Here is a 24729-nt window from a genome sequence, read left to right on the forward strand (position 1 = left end):
CATTTTATGATTCATTTTCACACAAAATATGTTGCTCCATCAATGTTTAATACATACATATTTTTCTGCAATCATACACTATGGGAATACGGAGTAGTGAAAAGCACATTTTGCTTAAGGTGTAACTTTATCCCAGTTGTAGGCTATGCATTAAAAAATTAAGAGTCACTACATGACTATATGAAAAAAAAATGTTTTATTATTATTTCGGACACCTGAATTCATAAATTATGAAGAATGACGATAATTGCATGTCAACGACAGCGCATGGCGGATTTAAAGAAATAAAATAATTCCACAGATCCTCAATCAGTATCATTTTCAACTAAATCAATCTGACTGCTTTCAACCTCGTGTTCTATGCAGTTAGTTTAATGTAACCGATGATCTCTCAGCCGAATATGATTGAATATAGCCTATTGTGAATCGCCGACAAAGCCAACAATTCATTTAAAGAAACATATTCGCTTAGTTCGCGAACAGGAAACCACTATGAAACAGACAGAATAAATAAGTAGTCTAAAACAAAACATATCACACTCACCAATTGACATTATAACCAATCCAACCACAATATCAGCAGCTGGTGAAAGTTTAGAAGTATAACTCGAATTGCAGTTTCCACGACGCTCTTCATTTCTCGTTGAGTTCGAAGACATGTTGTGTACGTGTAGCAGACAAGTTTCGTATTATTTTCCAAATGAATAAGATGTAGCTGATCCTGCATGAAAACAGAAGAGATGGTTGTACGAGGATATGATATGACACGTCTCTGGTCTCGCGCTCCCTCATCAGTAAGCATCCCCCTATGAGGCTTTCTTTCTTTCTTTCTTTCTTTCTTTCTTTCTTTCTTTCTTTCTTTCTTTCTTTCTTTCTTTCTTTCTTTCTTTCTTTCTTTCTTTCTTTCTTTCTTCAAAAATAAAATGCAGAACAATAAATCTTAAAATAAAGCTCAAAATACTGTAATATATTCAATAGATTGTTTTCATGTTTTCAGTTGTGGGTCTATTAATGCAGCAGATCTCAAGCTATAGCTTATATGTGCATAAAGGTTTAACAATTTTTGTTTGCCAAGGTTGTTTGCTGCAATCAAAGGTGATGAATTTCTACAAACTAAGAAAGTGTCCGTTTCCATGCTGCATTATGTCTTGGTTTTAATTATTTTAGCATTTTAACTGTTAGATGACTTTAATATAATGAATTTTAAGACATCTTGTTACTCAGCTGGTGGACCATGGACTCAACTTGAAAACCACTGTATTAGAGTAATTGTGCAAATAAAAGTAGAAATCCATTGACTATCACAAGACCATTGACTATAGTACTTTCCAAAAGTCTCAGACACTTTAGTATTTTCACCAAAAAAAATTTAAAAAAAATAATTACCACAGATCAGATCTCACCATCATCTTGTCTGTCTGTGATTACATGAATAAACAGAATAAACTGAGACAGAATAAATCCAGAAGATCTAATCCTATAACACTTGAATAAACTGACCTCCGAAGTTACTGCTTAGCTGCTTAGGCACTTGTGTAAAAATGCTGTAAAGTGAGAATGCTTTCAAAATTATGTCATAAATAGAATTTATGTATCAATTAACTAAATCAATATTTGGTGTGACCACCCTTTGGGCCCTATCACACCCATCACAATGCAGAGTCAAGCGCGACGCAAGGCTTTTTTGCTAGTTTCAGTCCGACGCAGTTATCATATTCCTGCGCCATTTCGTCCTGCGCCACGTTGTTTTAAATAGCAAATGCATTTGCACTCATTTGTTCGCCCATGGGCGTGCTAGTCTGAAAACGAGGTGTGTTCTGGTGCATTGTGCATTGTTCTGGTGCACACCAGACTCACTGGTCTAAAGTCAATGGCGCAGTATTTTTTTTTTCTTTTTAAAGAGTGCGCTAGTAATGTACACCTGTAGGCGGGTCCACAATGCGCATACACTTTGTTTATTACACACACAGGGACGCGCAACAGCACACAAACATGCCTAATATTAAAAATAAAAGGATTACAATGTAAATATTTAATATTGTGTACATAAAGAAATGGTGGAATGAATCCAGCTTGTCTTGTAGATGATCTGCTTGTGTGCTTTAACCTTGCGCATTAGCAGATCCGTTTCCTCGCTAGAGAAGCGTTCAGTCTTTCCGTTTGCAAATTCCGTCATGTAAATAGCAATCCGCCACGGCGCGAGCGCAACTGGCTTTTAAAGGTAATGGGAGATGAGACTCTGATTGTTTTTTTTGCACGTTACACCCAAAACACACCCATTACTCATTAAAAGAATAGGGACAACCCGCATGCGCCGGGGGCACCGACCATTTTTCCCGTCGTTAAACTAGCAAAAGTGGATTCTGACACGTCCTGATTGCACTTGCGCGTGCGCTTTAGACCATGAGCTTATATTGTTAAAACAGGGCCCTTTGTGTTTAAAGCAGCTTTTGTCTTCGGTACACTTGCACATAGTTTTTCAGGTAGCTTGCAGGAAGGTTTCGTTAAGCATCTAAGAGGCATTGCCATAGTTCTTCTGGATTTAGTCTGTCTCAGTTTCTTCTGTTTCTTCATGTAATCCCAGGCAGACTCGATGATATAGTGAGATCAGATCTCCGTGTGGAGCACCGGCTGTTGTCAGGCTCCTTGTGCATACAAAAATCTCATTGGATTATTACAATTAATGGCAAGAGGAATGTTTGGAAATGTAAACTGATATTTCCTACTGACACTACAGCATAAGATGTGTGTGAAAATACTATTGTGCCTAAGACTTTTGCACAGTACTGTATGTATGCATGTAGGCAAACCACCAGTAATTGTGTTCAAGCATAAAGTTCCTGATAGCAATAGTGCACAACTGATCCAAAGTTGAGCAGTGTGAGGAACCAGAGACTCAGGGAGGAATCAGCAGCCTGAATGGAGGAGGGTCTATGAAACATTCCATACCTTTGCAAAGTACAAATGCTATTTCAGATGTATAAAATATACAGACAAATAATATCATATATAAACTAGATAAAGCATTGGGAATTTTGTAGGCTACATAAGATTAACTGCTGTCGGTGTGGTGTTTTTAATCCCAGTCAATCCCTGCACATTGCCTTGATAAATGGATCATTCTCTACTTGAGGCAGATGGTGAAAGGCTATGAAGAAAAACCAAGTGAATGTATATGCAAAGCAAACATCAATATGCAATTGTCACCATACCCCACCTGCCCTTTAGCAATAAATAAAGGTGTCTTCAACAGGTTACATCAAAAAGCAATAGTCATATATTATACCAAGTTGAAACCAATTGATGTCACTTAAATAGAAACTGAGGACTTAGATCCTTGGCTGTTATTCTAAAAGAATCTTAATTACAATTATTTTAATTAAATATTAAAATCACTTTAAATGAAATGTTTTAATAAAATAAGTAGATATAATTATGTGATCTCAGACTATAATTTTAACAAGATTTTTATTTTATTTGTATTAATCACGGACAGCTAGCTAGATATGTTTACCGTTATCTCACATGATTATTATTAAAAATGTGAACTGGTGAAACACTATTATTAAGATAGGCTACTTAGTTGGATAAATGATAAAAAAAATCAGCCAGTAGTGCATTAAAAATGAATTACAAAAGATATATCCACGAATAAATCAGCAATAGGCAATGGATAGATGTTGTCTGTCTGTCTGTCTGTCTGTATCTCCACTTGGAAATGGATATTTCCTCCCCCTCAGGAGAAGGTCACGGAGAGATAAAGATGTGCTGCTGCTTTATTTCTGCCTGACATTGAACAGCACAAAAAACACAATTCAATACAATACAGAATACAATACAATACAAAGCAGCACACTGTGATTCATTCGTTTTTGTACAAATAATAGAGAAAAGGTGCAATTATGTTTAGTTATAATAAAACATTGCCATCATTCATTTCTCCAGCTGACAAAACAGAGTCCTCTGGTGGTGCAAAGAGACACTGCATTCAGGAATCTAAGGAACATTTTAAAAAGCAAAGAAAATGAAAGTGATGCCATTATTTTTTCTATTTATGCTCTTTTTTTTTCTTCTTTTTTTTACAAAACTTAAAACAGTAAAGCTAAAAACATAACTATAGCTGTTTTTTTAAATGGGTCATGGGACGTCTTATCAACACATTATTTTCAATGCAACAATAGACACCTCTTCAAGGAAAATTATATATTCAGTAGAATTATTTTTAACTAAAATTATATTGCAACCAAAATATTTAAGAATTTTATGAATGATATTTGCATTACTTTTATTTAAAGGGATCTATCTATCTATCTATATTACAATTTCAGTCATATCCGACTCTTTGTGATTCTATGGCCATGAATTTACACACACACACACACACACACACACACACACACACACACACACACACACACACACACACACACACACACACACACACACAGCCCATTTATTTAAAGGTATAGTTCACCCAAAAATGAAAATTCATCATTTTCTCACCCTCAAGTTGTTCTAAACCTGCATCATGAAGTTCTTTCTTCTGTTGAACACAAAGAAAGATATTTTGAAGAATGTTGGTAATCAAGCAGTTTTTGGTCCCCATAGACTTTTTTTACCTGATTTGATTACCAACATTCTTCAAAACTATCTTCCTTTTCGTTCAACAGAAGGAAGACCTTCTTGATGCATGATGAACTTGAGGGTGAGAAAATAATTAGGCCTACATAATTGTCTTTTTTTGGACAATTATAGTCCATCCCTTTAAACTTTAACTGATAGCCTAAATGTACTTTTGGTAGAAAATGTGTATGTTTCTTTTAGAAAGTCAGTCACGTTTCAGCTCAAATGTATTTTTAGATACCCTTTTAACTTATTAAAAAGAGGAGAACCATTTGAATCAGTCTGTCTACAGTTTCCTGGAACACTTGTATCATGAAAAGCTGGTGCTGTTAAAAAATGGCCCTGTAAATATTTTTTTGTTGCTATTAATTTTTTGTTCGCTAATCAAAAGATTAGCGAATCAAAAGATCCCACAAAAGAACCACCTATTTAGAATTATCTTCTTTCTTTTTTTTTCTTTTTTTGCAATAATTTGCTTACTCATACCTTTTAAACTCTTTTTAAAAAAAATTTCTCTTTTTGATATTTTTTTTTTTTTATCAAGTCATCAACCAACTTTTTGAGATCCCACCAATGTTAACCAGTTATAAAGAGTATCTATTAACCAGGTGATTTCATAATGTGAGTGAGTAATAAACAAAATAGTAGCCGAGGTGAAGTAACTGGGTAAAGTCCACTTGGTGCATATATCGTTTAGTTTGTATTCAAAACTGTGGACGGACAGACAGACAGACAGACAGATTTACTGTTTTTGAATTGCCCACTGGGGGTCATAGTTTACCAACTTTTCCAAAATACAGCGGAAAACACACCTGAATAGTATTTGTTTCATTTTGTTTGTATAATCTGGTTAGGACTTTTCAATCTTATTTTATACTACTACAGTAATTCTACCGTGCGGACAATTCATATAGAGTTTTCTGCCTTTCCAAAGATGGAAGTAGTTTGACACATCTAGATTGACTCTCAGGCTCTTCGGCAGCGGAGCTGTGCGCGTGCTTTCACTCACTGAGTCTGCGCGTGCCCGCAGCCTGTAGGAGATCCAGAAACGGAGCCAAAGATCATCATCATCATCATCCTCCTCCTCATCACCCCGGAGGAGAGGCCCAGTGAATACATGCCCGACACGCCTCATCCGGAACGGAAAGATGAGTTTACGAGCCTGATCTCAAGCGTGTGCTGTGTTCGATTCGGGGATTTGAGAGCAGATCCGGAGGTTCGGCCGCCCGTCGGTTCGATGCGAGATTACAGCAACATGCGCGTGTGTGACTGAAGCGCATGCATCCGACCAGGACACGGACTCTAGGAACCGAGTCAAGCCGTGGAGCAGACGACTTACAGCTCACGGGTTCACCGATCATCATCATCCGCTACATGTGACCGAACCGAACCGTCCGAACCCATCTGCAGCTTCACCAACGAGCTGCGCGTTAGCACGGTGAGAAAACACTTTCACGTGAAGATTAACGTTAGATGATTAATTATAGGAGATTGTTTCAGATCATTCATATAATTTGAACCGTTGAAGCTTTTTATTAGATGGGGAGAACAGTTAACGTTACCTGTTCCGATCCGGTTCGTCTCGGGATCCGCCAAGGACTTTAGTTCAAATCTCATTAAATACCCGAATCAGTCAGACAGACACCGGCCACTTTATATGAATGACTGACAATGGAAGATTATATTGCTCAAATAGTGAAAACAACCACTCAAATGAAGAGATAATTTAAAGAGAGAGAGATTCGAATCATAATGATCAGATGTGACCGTTAAACTGAATTAATGACCCGAGTTCGCATTAGCCTAGCATGCTAACACAGCAGCGCACGCACAGATACACTTTATGCTTTATTTAGCATTAGGTGTTGTATATATTATCGTGTTTTATTCATTCATTTACATGTCTACATTTGAGTTGTTAGAAAATATACATGTTACAGAATTATTTTGGCAGTGCTGTTAAAGCAGCAGTCAAAACTGTAGCATGTTAGCCGCGTTAGCGCTCTGTTCAACAACACATTTTAAACATTTAACCTTCATTCAGAGGATTTTTATTCTAATTAGCCTAAAACAGATTAATAAAATGCATTCAAACAACAATAACTGAGATGAAGTGTGTTAAACTGAAACCGGTCATGTTTGCGCTATCAAACGTTATCTTCGTTTATTGTGATTGGAAATCTTTCTCATGTTTTGAATAATTATAGTCACCGTCATTCTTATAATTATTATTTTGTACTGGTTAATGTTTATGACATATATATATATATATATATATATATATATATATATACACACTAACTCAGGTGAAATATAGGATTAAGCATGATCTTGTGCACTTTGGTTGACTTGAAGTGGCTCTTCCTCAACATGCTTATCAGGAAAGACACTATTTAATTTGAACCAAAGATTTTCTTTGTTTGTTTTACATGATACACAGATATCAAAGTCTAACTGGCTTAAAGGGTGTCAGTATGAACCGGCACTTTTATATCTGAGGTTACTGGGTGGGTGTGTGTGTTAGTAAATCAGTTCACTTCACATAAGCAAGTAAGCCACGGCTCTATACATTCTCTACATACTTCAGTCTCATCCACGTCTTGAGTTGACTACCTTGATTTAAACATACATCAGCTTCAGGCATTGCTAAAGTGTTGAGATATAATTTGCTTTGATGTTCTTTTTACTTTCTTTTTTTGCAGGCAGGACAGTAAAGTATGGCTCCCCATCTGGACGCGGCCCGCAAATTGTTCTGGATCTTAATGAAGTCGCTGCTCCGTTTCACCTTCATGTTTGTCAATAACTGTGTTGCGATCCCGTCCTACTGCCTCTACCTGATAGTCCTGCAGCCTTTAAGAGTTCTGGATGCCCACACGTTCTGGTACATTGAAGGGGTCATGTTCAGGTGGTTACTGGCAATGGTGGCGTCTTGGGGCTGGTGTGCAGGTTACACAGGTAAGACCAGCTTTTTCCTCTATTTCACTCTTAAAAATAAATGTTCCAAAAGGTTTTTCGCAGTGATGCCATAGAAGAACCGTTTTGGGTTCCTCAAAGTACCTTTTAGTGATCAATTCTTCAAAGAATAAATTTTTTCTTAGTTTGAAGATTTTAACAATCCAAATAACTTTTTTTCCACTATAAAGAACCTTTTGTGGAATGTAAAGGTTCTATGAACGTTAAAGACCATGTGCACACTGCAACTACAGCCGGTTGTCAGTTCACCTTTTTGTGCTAATCCTGTTTGGTACACAGAGTACAGTAATTTACAAGAGCGGCAACCGCATTCTACAACCCAATTATCCCACGAAAAATACAGGTTGTGACAACCACAACTCACAATAATTCTACACAGAGTACGGAACCGAACTGAACAGTTAGTTTGTTTAATGACGTACGACAAGAGATATGAGAGACGAAAGATACATTTCTGTTGCATGTTAAAATGCGCATGTAAATACATACGTTGACACGCAGCTAGGACACTGTATCACTGCATTCGGAGACAATAATTGGATGACCATTTTATGGCCCTACATCTTCCACAGATGATATATAATAAATACAATGGAGCAAAGATACAAATAAAATAAACCGTGCTTGTCAGGTTACTTGGGTATCTAACAGTAGTCTTCAGGAACAGAAACTGAATAATCAAATGTAAAATAACATTGCTTATAATCGTCACTGTATAAATTGAATAAAGATTGATCATTATTAAAGTTACAACTGAGTCAGAAACAGTGAGTGATTTCCTTGTCTGTTGTTGTTTGATTGACATTAAACACAGACAGCAGGAATATTAATCTGTTGTCACTTTAAGACATAATGCACGGATCCAAAATACTGATATTGATATGTGTTGTCTTTCTCGACTGTTTACGTTAACTTAAGACGTAACGGACTATGTTTGCTAGAATACTCGCCAAGACGGGCAAGTTGACATCATTTTTGTGTGAATTTGTCCGTTCAAGTGCAAGATTTGAAAGATAACTCAATATTTTCTCGTTCTCTGAGATGCGGCTTTCGGCGCGCACGTTTTGGATGAGTGCACACACCAATCATCTTACAGTGCACGTGCGAGTTCTCTTTTGCGTCTTGCGCTTGAATGTTTAAATTGGCAAGGCTTAAATGAGTTTAGTTTAAACACAGATAGTAACGCGTGTTGTTCAAGTCTCACCTGCGCGCGCGCTATCAACACAAGGCATAAATGACTGCTGATATTAGAGCTTACGGTACTCCTATTGAACAAAGTTTACAAAGAGTGTCTGTTTTGTCCACGTTTTTTGATCAGCGCTGTTGTAACGTATTGGGAAGCCAGAACGTGTATGCATCGACAGAAACATACATTAGCTGAACTCTGTGTGTCAGTTTTATGCTTTGTTTTCGACAAACCATTTTATAGATGTGTTGTCAGATTTAAGATGAACCGCGGTGCAAGTGCGTGCCGAACCGTGGTTGGAGAATGGTATGGTTGATTTTAAAAAAATAGAATTTTTTTATTCAGAACCGTTACACCCCATGACAGGTTGTCAGGTGTTCTGTGGAAAATTATTAAAAAATTTTTTTTTTAAATGCTACAAAAAGAATATATTGTCGCTGTCGGGCAGAAATCTCGTATTTCATCATTTTTGTTTTGTTTTATTTGTAAAAATCAATATTCTTTGTCATCCTTTACCTCTTTATGTGGTTTTACCTTGTGCCTAAACCACATACCTCCATTGGCTCTTCAAACTGTCAGTTAAACCTCATAACTCCACCCACCTCTATCGTGAATGAAGTGCTACATGCAGTTTGGAGATCTTTGCTTGTTTGCAATGCAAAGTTGAATAAAAAATGTTTGAATAAGTACAGTGTTTTCTTTACTCAAGAAACATTGTCTATAAAGGCTAATGTTTTTTGTATTTAAAGAGCAGAGAAGAGTCTCAGTCTGGTATTTGCTGTCTAGTTGTAGCCAATATATTGTTTTAAATAGCCTATCCTATAGATATAGCGCTTCATCTTTTATATCATGAGATTTTTTTTCCAAATGCATTCAACAACAAGAAAAGCTACGATACTTGTATTACCTGTCAGTTGATGAAAACAATGCACTGACTGTCTCAGATGCAGCTGTTCCAGTGATGGACAAAATATCTTTGTCATTTGTTAACTCCATCTCAGCTTGATTTTCAAAACATGGTAATATTGCACGTGTATTATTTACCATACATAAAGCCACGATACCAATTTTGACACAGTGTTTAATTATTTAAAAAATACGGGGTTTCTGCCCTACAGCGACATATGCTAATTTGTTGTTTTATCATCATCACCACCAGCAACATCAAATAGCTACCTAGGCTATATGACCTTATTCTGTTCCTACCTAACTTAAGCTCAAGTTTCACATTAAATGTGATTTTATTATAATATCCAGTTTTAATATACCATTTTAAATAATGCACGTTTGTACAATTTAGTTACTTTAGTTCTTAAGCCCTATTCGGACGGGATTAACTTTACAAGGGTAGATGGAGTAATGTAATTTTACATCTGTAATAGTAATGGCCAATTCGCATGGGATGAGATATCTCAGTAAAACTAGCAGAAGTGGGAAGAGTAACTTGATTTGCACATTGCCGTTACCCTCCTGTCGTCATGTGTGTGTTACGTTGCTTCCTGATTTTACGTGTGCAGACAACCTATATATATATAGGTTGTCTGCACGTAATGATTACTGAGATGGCACATTCGGACAGGACTTAAAGGGGTCATATAATGGTACATGCACTTTTACAAGTTGATTGCACTGAAATGTCTGTTGGCAGTGCCTGTACACAACCATCCTATCATGATAAAAATCCATCCAGTGGTTTTGTTTTAATCTCCTTATATGTTTGACCATCTCTGAAATCAAGCCGTTCGATATTGTGACGTCATAAGATCGTACGCCCCTCCCGCTATTGTGATTGACAGCCGTGTTTCAACACAAGACCCGCCCTGAGCAAGCTGTGACAGCCGTCGTCATAGTAGTCCGCCATTGTTGATATGCTGGAGTAGAATGGCGTCTAAGCGATTGTGGTGTTCTGTTCTTAGATGTAATAAGGAACACAGCAGTCATTTGGATGTTCCTAAATCCGAGCCGTTGAAGAAGCAGTGGCTGAGTTTTGTTTTTGAAGAGATATGCCCAAAGGATTGACGCGGGGATTCCCTCACGGGGATTCCCCACGATGGTCTCTGCTTTCATGTTTGCGCGAATCATTTCACACCAGACAGCTTCACAAACGAGAAAAAACGGATCGGTACCAACGTGTTCCTGCTGAACCTCCAGAAGATGTGAGTGTAATGTTTTATTAACCTTTATATTAGTATTTATATTAATCTTTGCGAAATTTGCAAACCTTGCTGCAGGCTTCACGATGAATGCGTCTAAGGTTTACACTCAGGGTACATTACGGCATGTTTTCTATGTACAACGTTCTCAATATAATTCATAATCCCACGTTTATAACGAATAACACGTGGTTATTGTGTTAGATACGGTCAGAGAATGTCTAATACGGTGTACCCACAGAACAGAGGGGCGGGGTGAGCAAAGCTCATTATCATTTAAAGACACATGCACTGAAACGGCGTGCTGAAAACAGAGCTGTTTTTGACCAGGTAAAATTAGTGTTTTCTTACAATACTAATGAGAATTTTTAATTAAAGTATATTACAAACTTTTAATTTAGACCCTAAAGAATCATATTAGCTTGTACAAAAATGGCATTATATGACCCCTTTAAGTGGTGTGCCGTGATATTTTTTTTTTTACTGTGCCGTGGCAAAAACAAAAAAGGTTGTGAAACGCTGCCCTAGTGTGTACTGGCTAAAGGTTCTTGATGGAACCATTAATGCCAATAAAGAACTGTTATTTTTTAAGAGCGTTCCTGACCTTTTTTAATAAGGTTATTCAGAGTTGGACTAGGCATCTAAATGGTCAATTTCACTGCCTGACACAATGTTTCTTCAAGTGAGCCATGCAGGGCACCAGACTTCAGTCAGAGTCTCCTTGTGGTGCCAAAATTTGACTGCTGAGTGGAGATTTATTGACTGTTTTTCATCTTTATTGACTCTCACTCACACTGTTGGGTTTCCGTTGTTTGGATCGATTGCATTATTTTCTTTGGGTGACAAGTTTGACTAAGCTATTACTGTGCGTGTTTTTTTTTGCGCCTTAATAGTGTATTTGGACAGTATTACATGGTTGGAATCTTATGGGATGTATTTGTTTACCTCATATCTCTCTTAATGAATCCACATCATCATTCATCACAGAGTGGAAGTGGCCTGTATTGCTTCATGTGTAGTGTGATACAAGTATTGATTTTGAATTTGACTATTTCCAGTAGAAAAAGATTTTTAGGTTTCCTTGTAAAGCCAGTTTGAATTTATGGACAGGTTGGATCGAGGCGAGTTGATGCTTACTCACGGGCATTTCACGGCTAATTTCATTTTGTTGCACGCTCGTACCGGTAGCAAGAGTGTTGATTGTACGCAGAAAGCTCTAGACTGATTATGTGGACCATGAGATGGAGGCGTAAGGTCTGGGACAATCAGCCGGTCATGAAGGTAGATAAGACCGTTCGTCAGCCTTTTACAAGATAACAAATAAAGGTTGCTAATGTGACATTCAGCTGTGACACACAGTTTAATATGCTGTAATCTTAATCTAAAATGATTTTAAGCAATTTTATTATAAGTGGAGATTTTATGATCTCATAATCATTGAACAATAATAGGAATATTTACTCTTTAAAAAGGTAAAATTTTGTTTTAAAAATGGCATGAAACCTAAAAAGAATTATGGAGCGCAGAAATATAAAGTGCACATACATGTATAAAAAAAAAAATATATATATATATATATATATATATAAAATAAATAGAATATAATATATATAAAGGTTTTATGTATATGCATATGTATTTATTAATGTTCACAGAAATGAATCAAACATGCCCACTATAGCACTGTTTTTGTAACGGAAGTTTAAATCAGGATTTTTGTAGTACTGGTATTTTGAAAATCAGATAAGTTGTTAAAATAGTTGCTTAGCCTAATTGAATTGGCAAATTGTTTGTGTTTGTTTGCTGATCAAAAGTTAACTTAAGTGATGGTTAGACAAGTTTCCCTTTCACGTTTACTGTTGGAGTTTTCTTTTTGAATTCCTTAATTCTGCGTCGTCACATCTGGTGTGCTTTGTGCTCTTTTCACCTATACGAAGTTGAATCTGGTAGAAGAGCACAATAAATCAAAACCTCAGTTCTATTTTCATTCGTCTTCTTACAGGAACAGCTTGAGTATAGCATACAGTTTTGGGTTACGCTAAGCTGTGTGCTAAATGCTCACAAATTGGGATGAGCAATGTCCGGAAAGCAACATGGTAGAATGTTAAATTATTAATTGTGTTTTCCTATTGAATACCTGCTCATGTGTAAATGAGCTGCGAGTCATATGGGCGGTGTCTTCAGTTTAGAGGCTGTCCTGGTATCCTCTAAGGAAAAACAGGACAATGTGTGTTTTGTTTTTAAAGTATTTGGAATAAAAAAGGTACAATGATTGTATCTGTCAGTCAAAGCCGTTTGTCGTAATTTTCACCTGGTTAGAATTTTACACAAGCTGCCTCCCTGTACACTGATAAGAGGCTGACCTGATGATGCATGTGAAGATAACTATGCGTGGCAGAGGTCAAATCTGTGTCGCCTTTCTGAACATGACGGCACAAAGAACAGATCTGTTCCATGTTTTCAGATGTATATGAGGAACTGATCAAAATATAAGTCATTATTCACTGAAAATCTCTCTCTCCATGAGCCATTAACTCCAAGTGTTTTGTGAGTTAATGGGTTCCACTGATTCGGTTCGAACAGTCAAACTCATCTGTCTAGCGCAGGGGTTCTCAACTTTGGCCCTCAAGGTCCATTTTCTAGGGCGGCCCCCTAATAGTAGACTACACCCTTAGTCGGTGAGAAGAGGCTTAGTCAACCAAAATCGTTGGTAATTTGTGGTAATTACAGTGTGCCGGGCAGGAATCCGGACTTTTGCCTATTATCCATCAACTTCAAATATGGCTTATCATTTGAAACATGCAAGTAACTTGGCCACTCTCTCTAATGCGCTATTATTAGCTGCATATCCAAATGTTTGTGTGGAGGCTAAAGTATTAGCCGGTGCAATTACTTGCATTTTTTCCTCATACCAGCGGAAATACTGGTACAGATAAGATAATACATAATATGTAATAAATAAACTCACAATAACAACACAACTTTGTGCTTTTGTAAAATAAAGGAAACAAACTGGGTGCTTTGTCTTCTTGGCCTCCGTCAAGTGGAGCGCATCACAAAAATGAACCGAAACTCAGCGTATGGGCTACTTGACTCACAGACATGAGACAAATATCCTTAGAAAGCTTGAATCGTCTACTTTTAAATGAGCCAATTCAAATAAAAAAAATAAAAAAAACCCCATTCTGATTATGTAATTATTATTATTTTCTCTGAAGAGAGAAATCTATATGAAGCCTTCTATTTATCATATAGTAGCCTATTATTTATTTCGGTGATCGGTATCGGCCAATACTGCTTCCAGTGTTCGGTAATTGCTGATCGGCCCCAAAAACCCTTATCAGAGACCCTTAATTGGAGCTGAATTCTGCAGGAAAGTGGACTTCAAGGGCCAGAGGTGAGAACCCCTGATCCTAGCGCATGTTTATATAGAAAAACAGCACAGTGGAATGCAAAATTTTGTTCTGTGTTCAGTAAATAACGACAGAATGTGCAATTCTCTATTGAAGTGGCTTTCACATAATGATTAGCAGCGACAAAACAACCTAAAGTAATTTATTGTCAATGAGAGTTACTAATTTCTAGTGACATGAGTGACAGTGACTATTGGTGATGTGACAGAGTTGAGCAGCTTGATGCAAATGAGCAGCAGCGCGATTCACATCTACCAGTTGGAGTGGAGGCCGGGCGGGAATCACCAGCTGATACAGTTTGATACAGAAGTTGAGCTGGAACTCATACTAGAAACCAATAGTACAGCAACCAACTGAAAGTTGCAGTCAAACTAGCCACTACTGTGATTTGGTTTGACATTTTCTGATTTGAAATGACACCCGCAAATAGCAGCACAGCTCATACGAGCAAGATACGATTAAATAAATGGGGATGATGGCGACCACTTTATAAAACTGAAGTTCTCTCTCTGTCCTGCAATATCTGCATTTTAATTAATGTCCAATTGATGATTTTTTTTTTTTTTCTATTCTGTCCTATTTTACGTACACTATTGATGATTCCAAAGTTAACAAGGAAAGAAAAGCTCTTTGCATTGTGTTTGCATGAGTTTTCCCCATGTCCATGACCAAGCTGCTGTATTACATGCAAAAAAAAAACGGGGAGGGATGTTCTATATTGTTCTCAGAAATGCAGATTTGCATCAAAGTTGTTTTGCTGATGTGAGATAATTAAAGTCAAATCGGTTCATCACATCCTACCCCGCTTCGTTGAATAGACTGCACAGCAATGTCGTTGTTTTTTCCTTGTTCATCTGAGTCCTGTACTAACTGGTTGCAAATGAAATTGAGGGGCCTGATGCAGCTCAATGGTGTGATCTGTCTAAGGTCCAAGATTTTCTCCTAAATTACATTTGCTGTGTCTTGTGGAAGTAGCAAGCGGCTTGTTGGTATAATCACTGTTGGCTTGAAGTTGTAAGCGTTAATAAATGCCAGACAATATTGTCTAATGGATAGCACAATCTCTTTAGCTCTCTCATTGGACGACACGATGATGTTGTACAACAGTGATATATGCAATCTTGTGACTTTGAAACCTTGAACTCTTCAGGAAAGTAACATCATTTTATTTGGCAACAGTGAGTCATGATGGTCAGGAAATCATCCACCCCTCAACTTCAGTTTATAACTGTAGTGTCCGTTGTGCAACTGAACTGAAGGTTTTTTTTGTTTTGTTTTTTCTATAAAAAGCAAAATTACAGTGCCACTGTGGACAAGTAATATTATGAAAACCGGTCAAAACGTTGCTTATTTTAATCAATAAATATTTTTTGGGAGCAGCAGTATGACGATTTTTGTTTATTCACTAATAACACTAAAAAAAAATATCACTAAAATTATAATAAGCCTAATAACAGTCTTTAGATCCAAACACAGCACAAATCAGTCATCTATGAAAATCAAAAGCAGCTTCAAACATGGAAAACAAATAACGTGTTTAACAATAAATAAAAATTCTTCAAATTTTTTCACTTGTTTGGTATCTGATTTCCTCGTAGAAAGTCTGTGATCGTTCTTAGAGGTGTTCACAGAGGTTTTTGTGATCTACAATGTCCCAGTGTGAAATCCTACCAGCCCGCATGTCCTGAAGTCTGTAAGCAAATACTCGTTGTTGATAGGACTGGTTGTATCTTTTAGCAAACATGGGTGCCCCGTAACTCGTTGTGTCAGGTGCCCTCAACCCCTGAGCTTGATACGGTGGGAGCTGTTGTAATGACTTATTTTGTTTGTGATCTTTGACTTGCTGCTAACAGCAGAGAGTGTCAGCCGTGCCAAGACTCAGCGTGACCTTTCAGTGAGATCTGTTGGGTTTCCTGCTCTTCTTAGGGTTGTTTTAAACCCGCCGTCAAGGGCATAGTACAAATGTGTGTACACACACACACTAAAATATTATTAATGATTTAATTTAATAACTTTTATTGTACATGTTATTAAATAGTATAAATAAATGTGAAAATTAAAATATAATGTTTTATATAATTGTATAACAAGTTTTGGGGGGGTCAGTACACCCTTTTTTTTTTTTTCAGCACAGGTGCTTTTTTTTTTTATTATTACTAATTTTTAATAAATGTTGTTCTTTTGAATTTCTGCTCAAAGAATCCTGAAAAAAAAGTATCACGGTTTCCACAAAAATATTAAACAGCACAACTGTTTTCAACATTGATGATAATCAGGGATGGAAATTAACTTTTTTGTCCACCGGCCACTGTGGCTGGTGGATTTCAAAATCTACCAGCCACTCAATGTTTTAACCAGACACTTTCTTGTTTTTAACCGACAATGTGTAACTGCATGTGAAAATTAATACTACAAGATCTACAATACTTAAGCAGTTTATTTAATCTCAAGTCTCAATGAAATACTGACATTTTCTCTTTCTCTCTTATATATATTTCTCTTTTTTACCTGGATGTGGCATTTGAATGATTCGTGGTCTTTTATGGCTTCCAGTTTTAGGTTTTTAGTCCCAACAATGAAACTAGGGCTGGGCGATATGGACCAAAAGTCATATCCCGATTATTTAGGCTGAATATCGATATACGATATATATCCCAATATATTTTTTTCTGCAAAGTGAGAGCAAATGTTCAGTCAAAGTCAAAGCCAAATATGACATGTCACAAGTAGTTCTATTGAAACCGGCTATTTCCACACACACAAGTACTGTTCCCCTTTACTTAACATAAATTGTAAGAATATGACTAATAGTAAAGACTAATAAATAAACATTAGGCCTATGCTAAAGCTATTAAATAGCAGTCCCAAACTAGTTTTTGTTAATACAATGTTGGTATGAGCCACTAGAGTCATTTAAAAATATAAAAAATAACACAAAGAAAAATAAAGTGGCATTTTGGGGTTAATATGGAAATGACAGTTACCATGGTGAATACACAATATTAACAATAACTGTTAATGAACCATGGAAACTGCTCCTGGTGAATAGTATGAAAATCATCCCTGCATTACTTTTATTTTGTGTAATTTACAACGTAACGGCGTTGCATGCTCGTAGTTTATTTTGCACTTTATATACAGTGAGGCGATACACAGCGCGCGCCGCCACATTTGCGCGTGCAATTGAAGAGTGTTCGCTACGAGAACAGGATAACGGCTGACGTGACAGGACAAGAAAGTCAGTTTTTCTGAGGTGAAAGACTTTATTTCAGCGTACACTTATGTCCTCTAAAAGTGTCCGCCGTATGTGTGAAACAGTATATTTTTATTTACCCGCCACGGTGGCCGGTAGGTGAAGCGAGTTTACCCGCCACAACACAAAATCACCTGCATTTGGCTGGTGGCGGGTGCTAATTTCCATCCCTGATGATAATCAATCAGCATGATATAGGCTATTCCATTTTGATCGCTTCCTTAGACATCAGTGTTTATATCCAAACTATAAACTTTTATGCCAGTACTTCTGTGATGATGTGAATATTTGTAACACGGAAATAACGGTACAGTGTTTCCATACCTAGATAGCCTTAACTGCTTTCTCTGTGTCTGCAGCAACACAAACTCAGATTTAAATGTTTAAATGTTCCATTGTGATTTTGACAAAGGTTTATTAAACATAGCTAAATCACTGTCATTTAGGAATTAGATTGTGTGGGTGTTTAAATCGAGATCTTTTAACGATTAATCGTGCTACTCTATTGGTGAGTATAAAAGACTTGTTTCAAAACATAAAAAAAATAAACTGACCAAAAGTTGACCACAAACTTTTGATCAGTTTGTGTATATCAATGACGTGTATGAATATTTTAGATATTCTTTTTCGGTAACACTCAAGATTTTCTGACAGTCTGAGTAATGTGTCTGTTTTTTTGTGGTATTTTTAGTGACAGAATGGGGTGACGATGTGAGACCAATGACTGAAGATGAAGCCATGGTCATAGTCAACCATCAAGCCACAGGAGACGTGTGCACCCTAATGATGTGCTTGCAGGACAAGGGCACGGTAAGCTCACCTCTGGTTGCTTTAGGCTTAGTACTGTTCTGCTCAGACCTTATAATTAAGGTTTGTCGCACTGAAAATATTCCAGATTTTAATCAGGCAACAAAACTAATCATAATGTTCTTATCCAGGTTGTACGAAAGATGATGTGGTTAATGGACCATGTTTTTAAGTATACAAATTTTGGGGTTGTGTCCCTGATTCATGGAGATTTCTTCATCAGGCAGGTAAGACCTGTTCCCTTAAAAGTAAATATGGATGTTTTGTAACATAAATGGACATGGATAAAGTTGATATGAGTTGATTATTGTAATTTTTAGTTAGCTCTAGGGTTGTCATGGTACCAAATTTTCAGTAGTCTGTGCCAATACCAGAAAAATTGTGCGGCTCTCTGTACCAAATTCAGAACCAGAGCAAAAACTGTTGAATTAGGTACTTTACTCTTTTTTTTTTTTTTTTTTTTTTTCTTCTTTTTTTTACTGTTTTGTCTTGTCTGTTGGTTATCACTGTCAATCATTGCAGTTTCTGATTCAACTGCATTTAAATATGGTTGTCAATCTAGAAACTTTGCAGTGTACTTAGCAGTATGAAAAACTAAACTTGTAATCAGGTTGTGAATGTGTAATAAACAGGAAGCAAAAGAAGAGCTTTTGAAAGGTGGAAAAATCCACCTTTCATACGGATTACATAATCAGAATGGGTTTTTTTTTTTTTTTTTGGATTTGAATTGGCTCATTTAAAAGTAGACGATTCAAGCTTTCTAAGGATATTTGTCTCATGTCTGTGAGGCAAGTAGCCCATACGCTGAGTTTCGGTTCATTTTTGTGATGCGCTCCACCTGACGGAGGCCAAGAAGACAAAGCACCCAGTTTGTTTCCTTTATTTTACAAAAGCACAAAGTCCTTTATAAACACTAAGACTGTCAATCTCTAAAGCGCAAACTCACTGAATTCTGCACTCTCTTCTGCACAAAGCTGTCTTAATTGTACAATGAATCTCTTATGTACATTGTTTACACTTTTCAGCAGTTAAGTGGATTCTGACTAACTTACTGACTAGCACCTCTGATTGGCTGTTGTGTTCACGTGCTCAACAGATATGATTGTGATTGGCTACGATGCTCAACGCTTGTAAAAACACGCTGTACGTAGAAACCTTTGACTCTCAGAGAGCATGCAAAACAAACACGAATGAGTGCATTGAAAGCAGGGTCTACTGGCCGGTGCCAAATATTCCCAGTAGGCTACTCGTTATGCAGAAATGCTTGTTCTGTCAATTATTGTTTAATTTTTTTGTAGCAACTGGTACCGGTAGTACATTTGACAACCCTAGCTAGGTCTTTTTTCTGCACTCTCTGTACATTTGTTGAAGTAGCGGGGCTAACAAACTAAATGGCGGTTAGTGCAAGGAGACATTTAGTCAAAATTGACAAGTTTTGTGCATTACCAACAGGGCAAAGCATATCGAGAAAAGCAGCTAATTTACCTGAAGGATCACCTAGACAAGTATTACTACAGCAGAGACAGGAAGTGGATTGTGCTGTTTCCTGAGGGCGGCTTCCTAAGAAAGAGACGAGAGACAAGCCAGTCCTTTGCCAAAAAGAATGACTTGCCCTACTTGACTCACGTAACACTGCCTCGGCTGGGGGCCACACAGATTATCCTGAAGACCTTAGGACCCCAGCAGGAAAACGGCATCCTGGGAACAGAAGGAAATCCACCAGTTCAAAGTAAGGAACACAATCTCTTATCCATAACCTTATTTTATGTATTTTATTTATTGTTTAAGTTTAAACAGATAAGGCTCTTCCACTATATTTCCAATGATCCGTGTATGAATTACCAAATAGCAGTTCGTCCTTTTCCTTTTTTTAAACTGCAATGATAATACCTGTATTATGGCATCTGCTAGGGCCAAAATGACACATTGGCGTAATCGATGACATTATGTAAATGCATCAGTTATAGTGGAATGTCACACTGTTTCCAATTTTCCCCAATTCCCGTACATTTTTCAAACAAAACAAGATTCCCTAGAGCAGATTCTAACGGCTAGTATGACAACGCCACTTAAAGCAGAACTTGGTAACTTTTTTAACTTAATAAAACTGTCTAGAAATCATTTGGATGGTTAAACAACCTGTTCTGGTTATATTGGTGACTTTCCCTGCTCCCCCCAGCGTTCCCAGGCGGAAAACCAACCTTGCAACTTCGGGACTACTGTCCCGGCAAGATAGAAATTGGAAGTCTCGTGAGAAACGAGAACGAGCGCGAAACACGAATTGCTTTACGTCATGTCAATGTTCTATGATAATGTGTATGATGTATTACCCACCTCGGTAGACATAGCTCCACACGATACAGTTGGCTTGCTCCGATCATAACAAAACGCACATGAGCAGCGGTAGGGAGGGGGAGGAGGCCACTGCAAGTGAGTTTTTTACGACAGTGTTGTGAAATATACACCCCACAGCTGTAGGGGGAGCTCGTGGGGAAAACATGCGACAACAAAAGGGAAAATCAGCGAAGAAGTGACTAGAGTTCGCTAGAGTTGCCGAGTTCTGCTTTAAAGGAGAAGTTCACTTTTAAAATGAAAATTCTGTCATCATATACTCACCCTCATGCTGTTTCAAACCTGTATGAATTTCTTTCTTCTGCTGAACAGAAAAGAAGATATTTAGAAGATTATCAGTAACCAGAAAGTTTTTGGGTCCCATTGACTTCCATAGTAGGAAAAAAATATACTATGGAAGTCAATGGGACCCAAAAACGGTCTGGTTACTGATAATCTTCTAAATATCTTCTTTTCTGTTCAGCAGAAGAAAGAAATTCATACAGGTTTGAAACAACATGAGGGTGAGAATATGATGACAGAATTTTAATTTTAAAAGTGAACTTCTCCTTTAATATGATTGTGTTCATTCACCATTTAGTTTGTTTGTTTTTTGTTTTTTTGTCAATAATCCAATACTACTATATAGTTTGCTAAAACAGGAGGCCAATGGAGTAGTGTCTGAATACATAGTATTCGAAAAACAGTAGGTGAAATGTCCCTAGATGACCTACTACTTCCGGTGAGATTCTGACACTACACTACATGAGGCCACGGGAGAGGATTTATGAATGGCGGAGAGTTGGATTAATTGATTATAAAAAAAAAAAGAAACATTTGGTGGTGTTTGTTTTCTTTCATTTGATCTGGCTGATAAAATCAAGAAGTAATTCATGCTGTATTACTACACTGTGTCAACATTTCCCTGCCACACCTAGTACATGCTTGAACTATCTTGCTGGGTGGATCTTTCTTCCATTTTGTCTGGAATGTCCACCATACACCATATATATTTGCTCTACTTAATGGAGGACTTAACTAATGGAGATGTTTGATTCTGACAGGCAAGGGTTCAAAATGAAGAAACATTAAAGGCTGGTTAAACAAAATAATTGCCAGTGTTGTCTTGGTAATAAATATGTGGAGACAGCTATCACAGTCTTTCAGAACACATCAGAGGACATGCCCACACAGAATACACATTTTTAATATTCTTTTTAAATTTTAATCAATCCTCCTGGAACTATAGGAAGAGGAAGTTAACTGGACCACTGACTAGCAATTTCAGAGATCTTTAAAGAGATAATGGTCACTGTGTGCTTCAACTGCTTATTAAGAGGGACTAGTTTAAATTTGTTCTTTTTGTTTTCTTCCAGCTATATTATTTTTAGCAGCAGCTTGGTGGGATGCTTTAGCATGTTAAAAGTCTCTGTAAGAGTTGCGTCTCTAAATTGATCTCCTATTATGTAGTAGTGTTATTTTAGTATTATATACCGTTTTAGTGTTTATTCATATTTTGAAGAAGCTTTTATTTTAAAATTTTCAGTTTTCATTAAATTTTTTCATGAATTTTATGTTCTCTTTTATTAGTATTTTTATATTCCTATTTAGCTTTTCTCAGTTTTAGTTTTAGTCGGCTAATTGTAGTACTTACACTTTTATTTCAGTTATTTTTTAAGCAAATATTTTTGTTTTAGCTTTTTTGAATGAACAAAAACTTTAATAGTTTTGGTTAACAACAACAAAACTGATTTATAAAGTATATGTAATTAGTAGATGTTTGATGGTTGTTGTTTTTTTTGTGTTAAATATCTGGTAGTTATTCTACATTGAAGGCCTTCGTATTCTTTGATTCTGTCTGGGCGGACCTAATAACATGCAAATTAGTCCCAGCCTCCACTCAATCACACAAGTTCGGCTTCGGACTACCTGATCCACTCAACTGTAGTAAACGCTAAACAATGGCAAGTGGAAATATTGGTTTAATTCAGCCATACATGTTTGAACCAGAAACTGATTCAGAAGAAGAAGAGAGAGAGTGAATTATACAGTCATGTTTACAATCCTATACAATCCCCATCCTATATTGGCGAAACATATTTGGCAAACGCTCCAGTTAGGGGTGTACGATATATCTTCTGCGATAACATCGTAATTGTTGTTTTAACGATGTGCTATTTGACATTACCGAGTATAGCCTATCCCTCACACACACCCAGATTTCTATCCCTCACACACACACAGATTTCTGTCCCTGCTGTGAACTGACCACCACACAGAGTATGAAGAATATCAAAAACTTTAGGATAGGGCTGAACGATATTCTGTTTTAACATCGACATCGCGATTTGCGCATGAGCGATAGTCACATCACCGGAACATGCGATGTGAAGGGTAGTAGCACTACCCTTAATACATGGTGTATTAAGAGAATGGTGATTTCGTACCAAAAAGAAAGTCAAAATCAGCTATTTGGGACTATTTCGGCTACAAAAAGGAGGATGTTGACCAAAAAGAGGTACTTTGCCTGGAGTGTTATAAAGTTGTGGATGGTTGTCTTTTTAAAAAAGTCTTTTGTCTTTTATTTTTCGTGTTCGCATTTATGAGGAAAAAACAATGTTACGTGACAGTTCTCTGTAACGGACGCGACCGCTCTGAAAGCGGCACTAAAAGACTGCTTTAAAACTTTCACAGAGACCTCAAACAGAAAGCACAAAGCCTTTCTTTAAAGCGAATTTCGTTTTGTATTAATTGTATCTTAATTTCTTGGATTTAATAAATAAGAAGTAAATATAGCAGACAATAGACAGATAATCATGACACGGAGGCGCCAGCGCCTGAACTGGAGCTTAAGCTATCATCCATGAACCGTAACTCAGCGTATAAGGTAGCCTACTCGCCTCACACACCTAAAAAAAAATAGTATATAATAATAGTATAGCCTATATATAGTGTATATATAATAAATCTATTATCTACAGAAATCTCTACTTTTAAACAGAACCATTCGAAACAAAATAAAACGATGTAATCTGTATGAAATGTGTATTTCTCTCCGGCGCGTTCACTACTGCAAAGATCGCGAGTCAGTATTGTCAACTTCATCTTTGCAGCCGACACAGAAAACACTTGTTTATTAATAGACAATTAAAATGTCTCATTGCAATATTTTACATATTCATAATCATTGCTTTTGCTGGTTCTTTGTGACAGCTTTTAGGTGCCGTTTACATGAACGCGGCACTGCATCAGCACCGAAAACATATAGAGAGAGAGAGAGAATAAGATTTTTTTTAACTTATTTTGAGGAATTATAGCCTAATGAACAAACAAACATCTGTTAAGAGTGCCGCCACGTTGGATTGCGTAGAACGTTCACCGAATTCTGACAGAATATGTTCTAATTTTGGAATAAAATATTAAGTGACCTTTTTGTCACTTGTAATGAAGCCTGCTTATTAGTGAAATTATTAATATCATGGAATGGTAATTATTGACTTTAACCTGGATTGATGGCTCGCAATATATATCGTTGGGAAAAAATATTGCAATGTCTTCTTTTTTTTTATATATCGTGCAGCCCTACTTTAGGAGTCGGCTGTCCACAACAGTCCTAAACCTGCCAAAGTACCAACACAATAAACACATTCAGCAAAATGTCGTCTATTAATCGTTATCGAGAAAATCCCAGAAAATATCGAGATATTTTTTTGTCAATATCACGCACCCCTAGCTCCAGTGCGTGTTTGTGCTCTGGAGACCGTCAAAGATTTCTATTTACATTGTGTTTTGCAGCGTTGAGCAATGTAGCCAATCACAGACAATCTGTTGATTTCTTGAACGCAATGGCGAATCAGATGTGTTTAAGTTAGAATCCACTCACCGCTCGAAATACTGTAGCTTTTGTTCAGTGCCGAGTTCTTTGCACAAGCGAATCATCTTCTTGTATCAAACAAAGTGTAGACACGATATAAATAAGACATTAAGTCT

General features: G+C 36.9%; 2 protein-coding genes across 2 annotated transcripts in view; one reads left to right on the plus strand and one right to left on the minus strand.

The window, feature by feature from the left end:
• opn8c (opsin 8, group member c) overlaps positions 1-6298 on the minus strand; it is a 121051-nt gene extending 114753 nt beyond the window's left edge. The window contains exons 1-2 of the mRNA XM_084433123.1: positions 6186-6298; positions 545-721 (exon numbers count right to left, since the gene is read on the minus strand). Of these exons, the coding sequence (XP_084289249.1) occupies positions 545-659 (115 nt within the window). The 5' untranslated portion in view covers positions 660-721; positions 6186-6298. The remainder of the gene's footprint in view (positions 1-544; positions 722-6185) is intronic.
• lpgat1 (lysophosphatidylglycerol acyltransferase 1) overlaps positions 5497-24729 on the plus strand; it is a 35807-nt gene continuing 16574 nt past the window's right edge. Inside the window, exons 1-5 of the mRNA XM_084433125.1 lie at positions 5497-6061; positions 7326-7578; positions 18293-18411; positions 18540-18635; positions 19861-20137. Of these exons, the coding sequence (XP_084289251.1) occupies positions 7341-7578; positions 18293-18411; positions 18540-18635; positions 19861-20137 (730 nt within the window). The 5' untranslated portion in view covers positions 5497-6061; positions 7326-7340. The remainder of the gene's footprint in view (positions 6062-7325; positions 7579-18292; positions 18412-18539; positions 18636-19860; positions 20138-24729) is intronic.

Source organism: Rutilus rutilus (assembly GCF_951802725.1).
Source record: "Rutilus rutilus genome assembly, chromosome: 15".
In the NCBI taxonomy this organism is placed as follows: Eukaryota; Metazoa; Chordata; class Actinopteri; order Cypriniformes; family Leuciscidae; genus Rutilus; species Rutilus rutilus.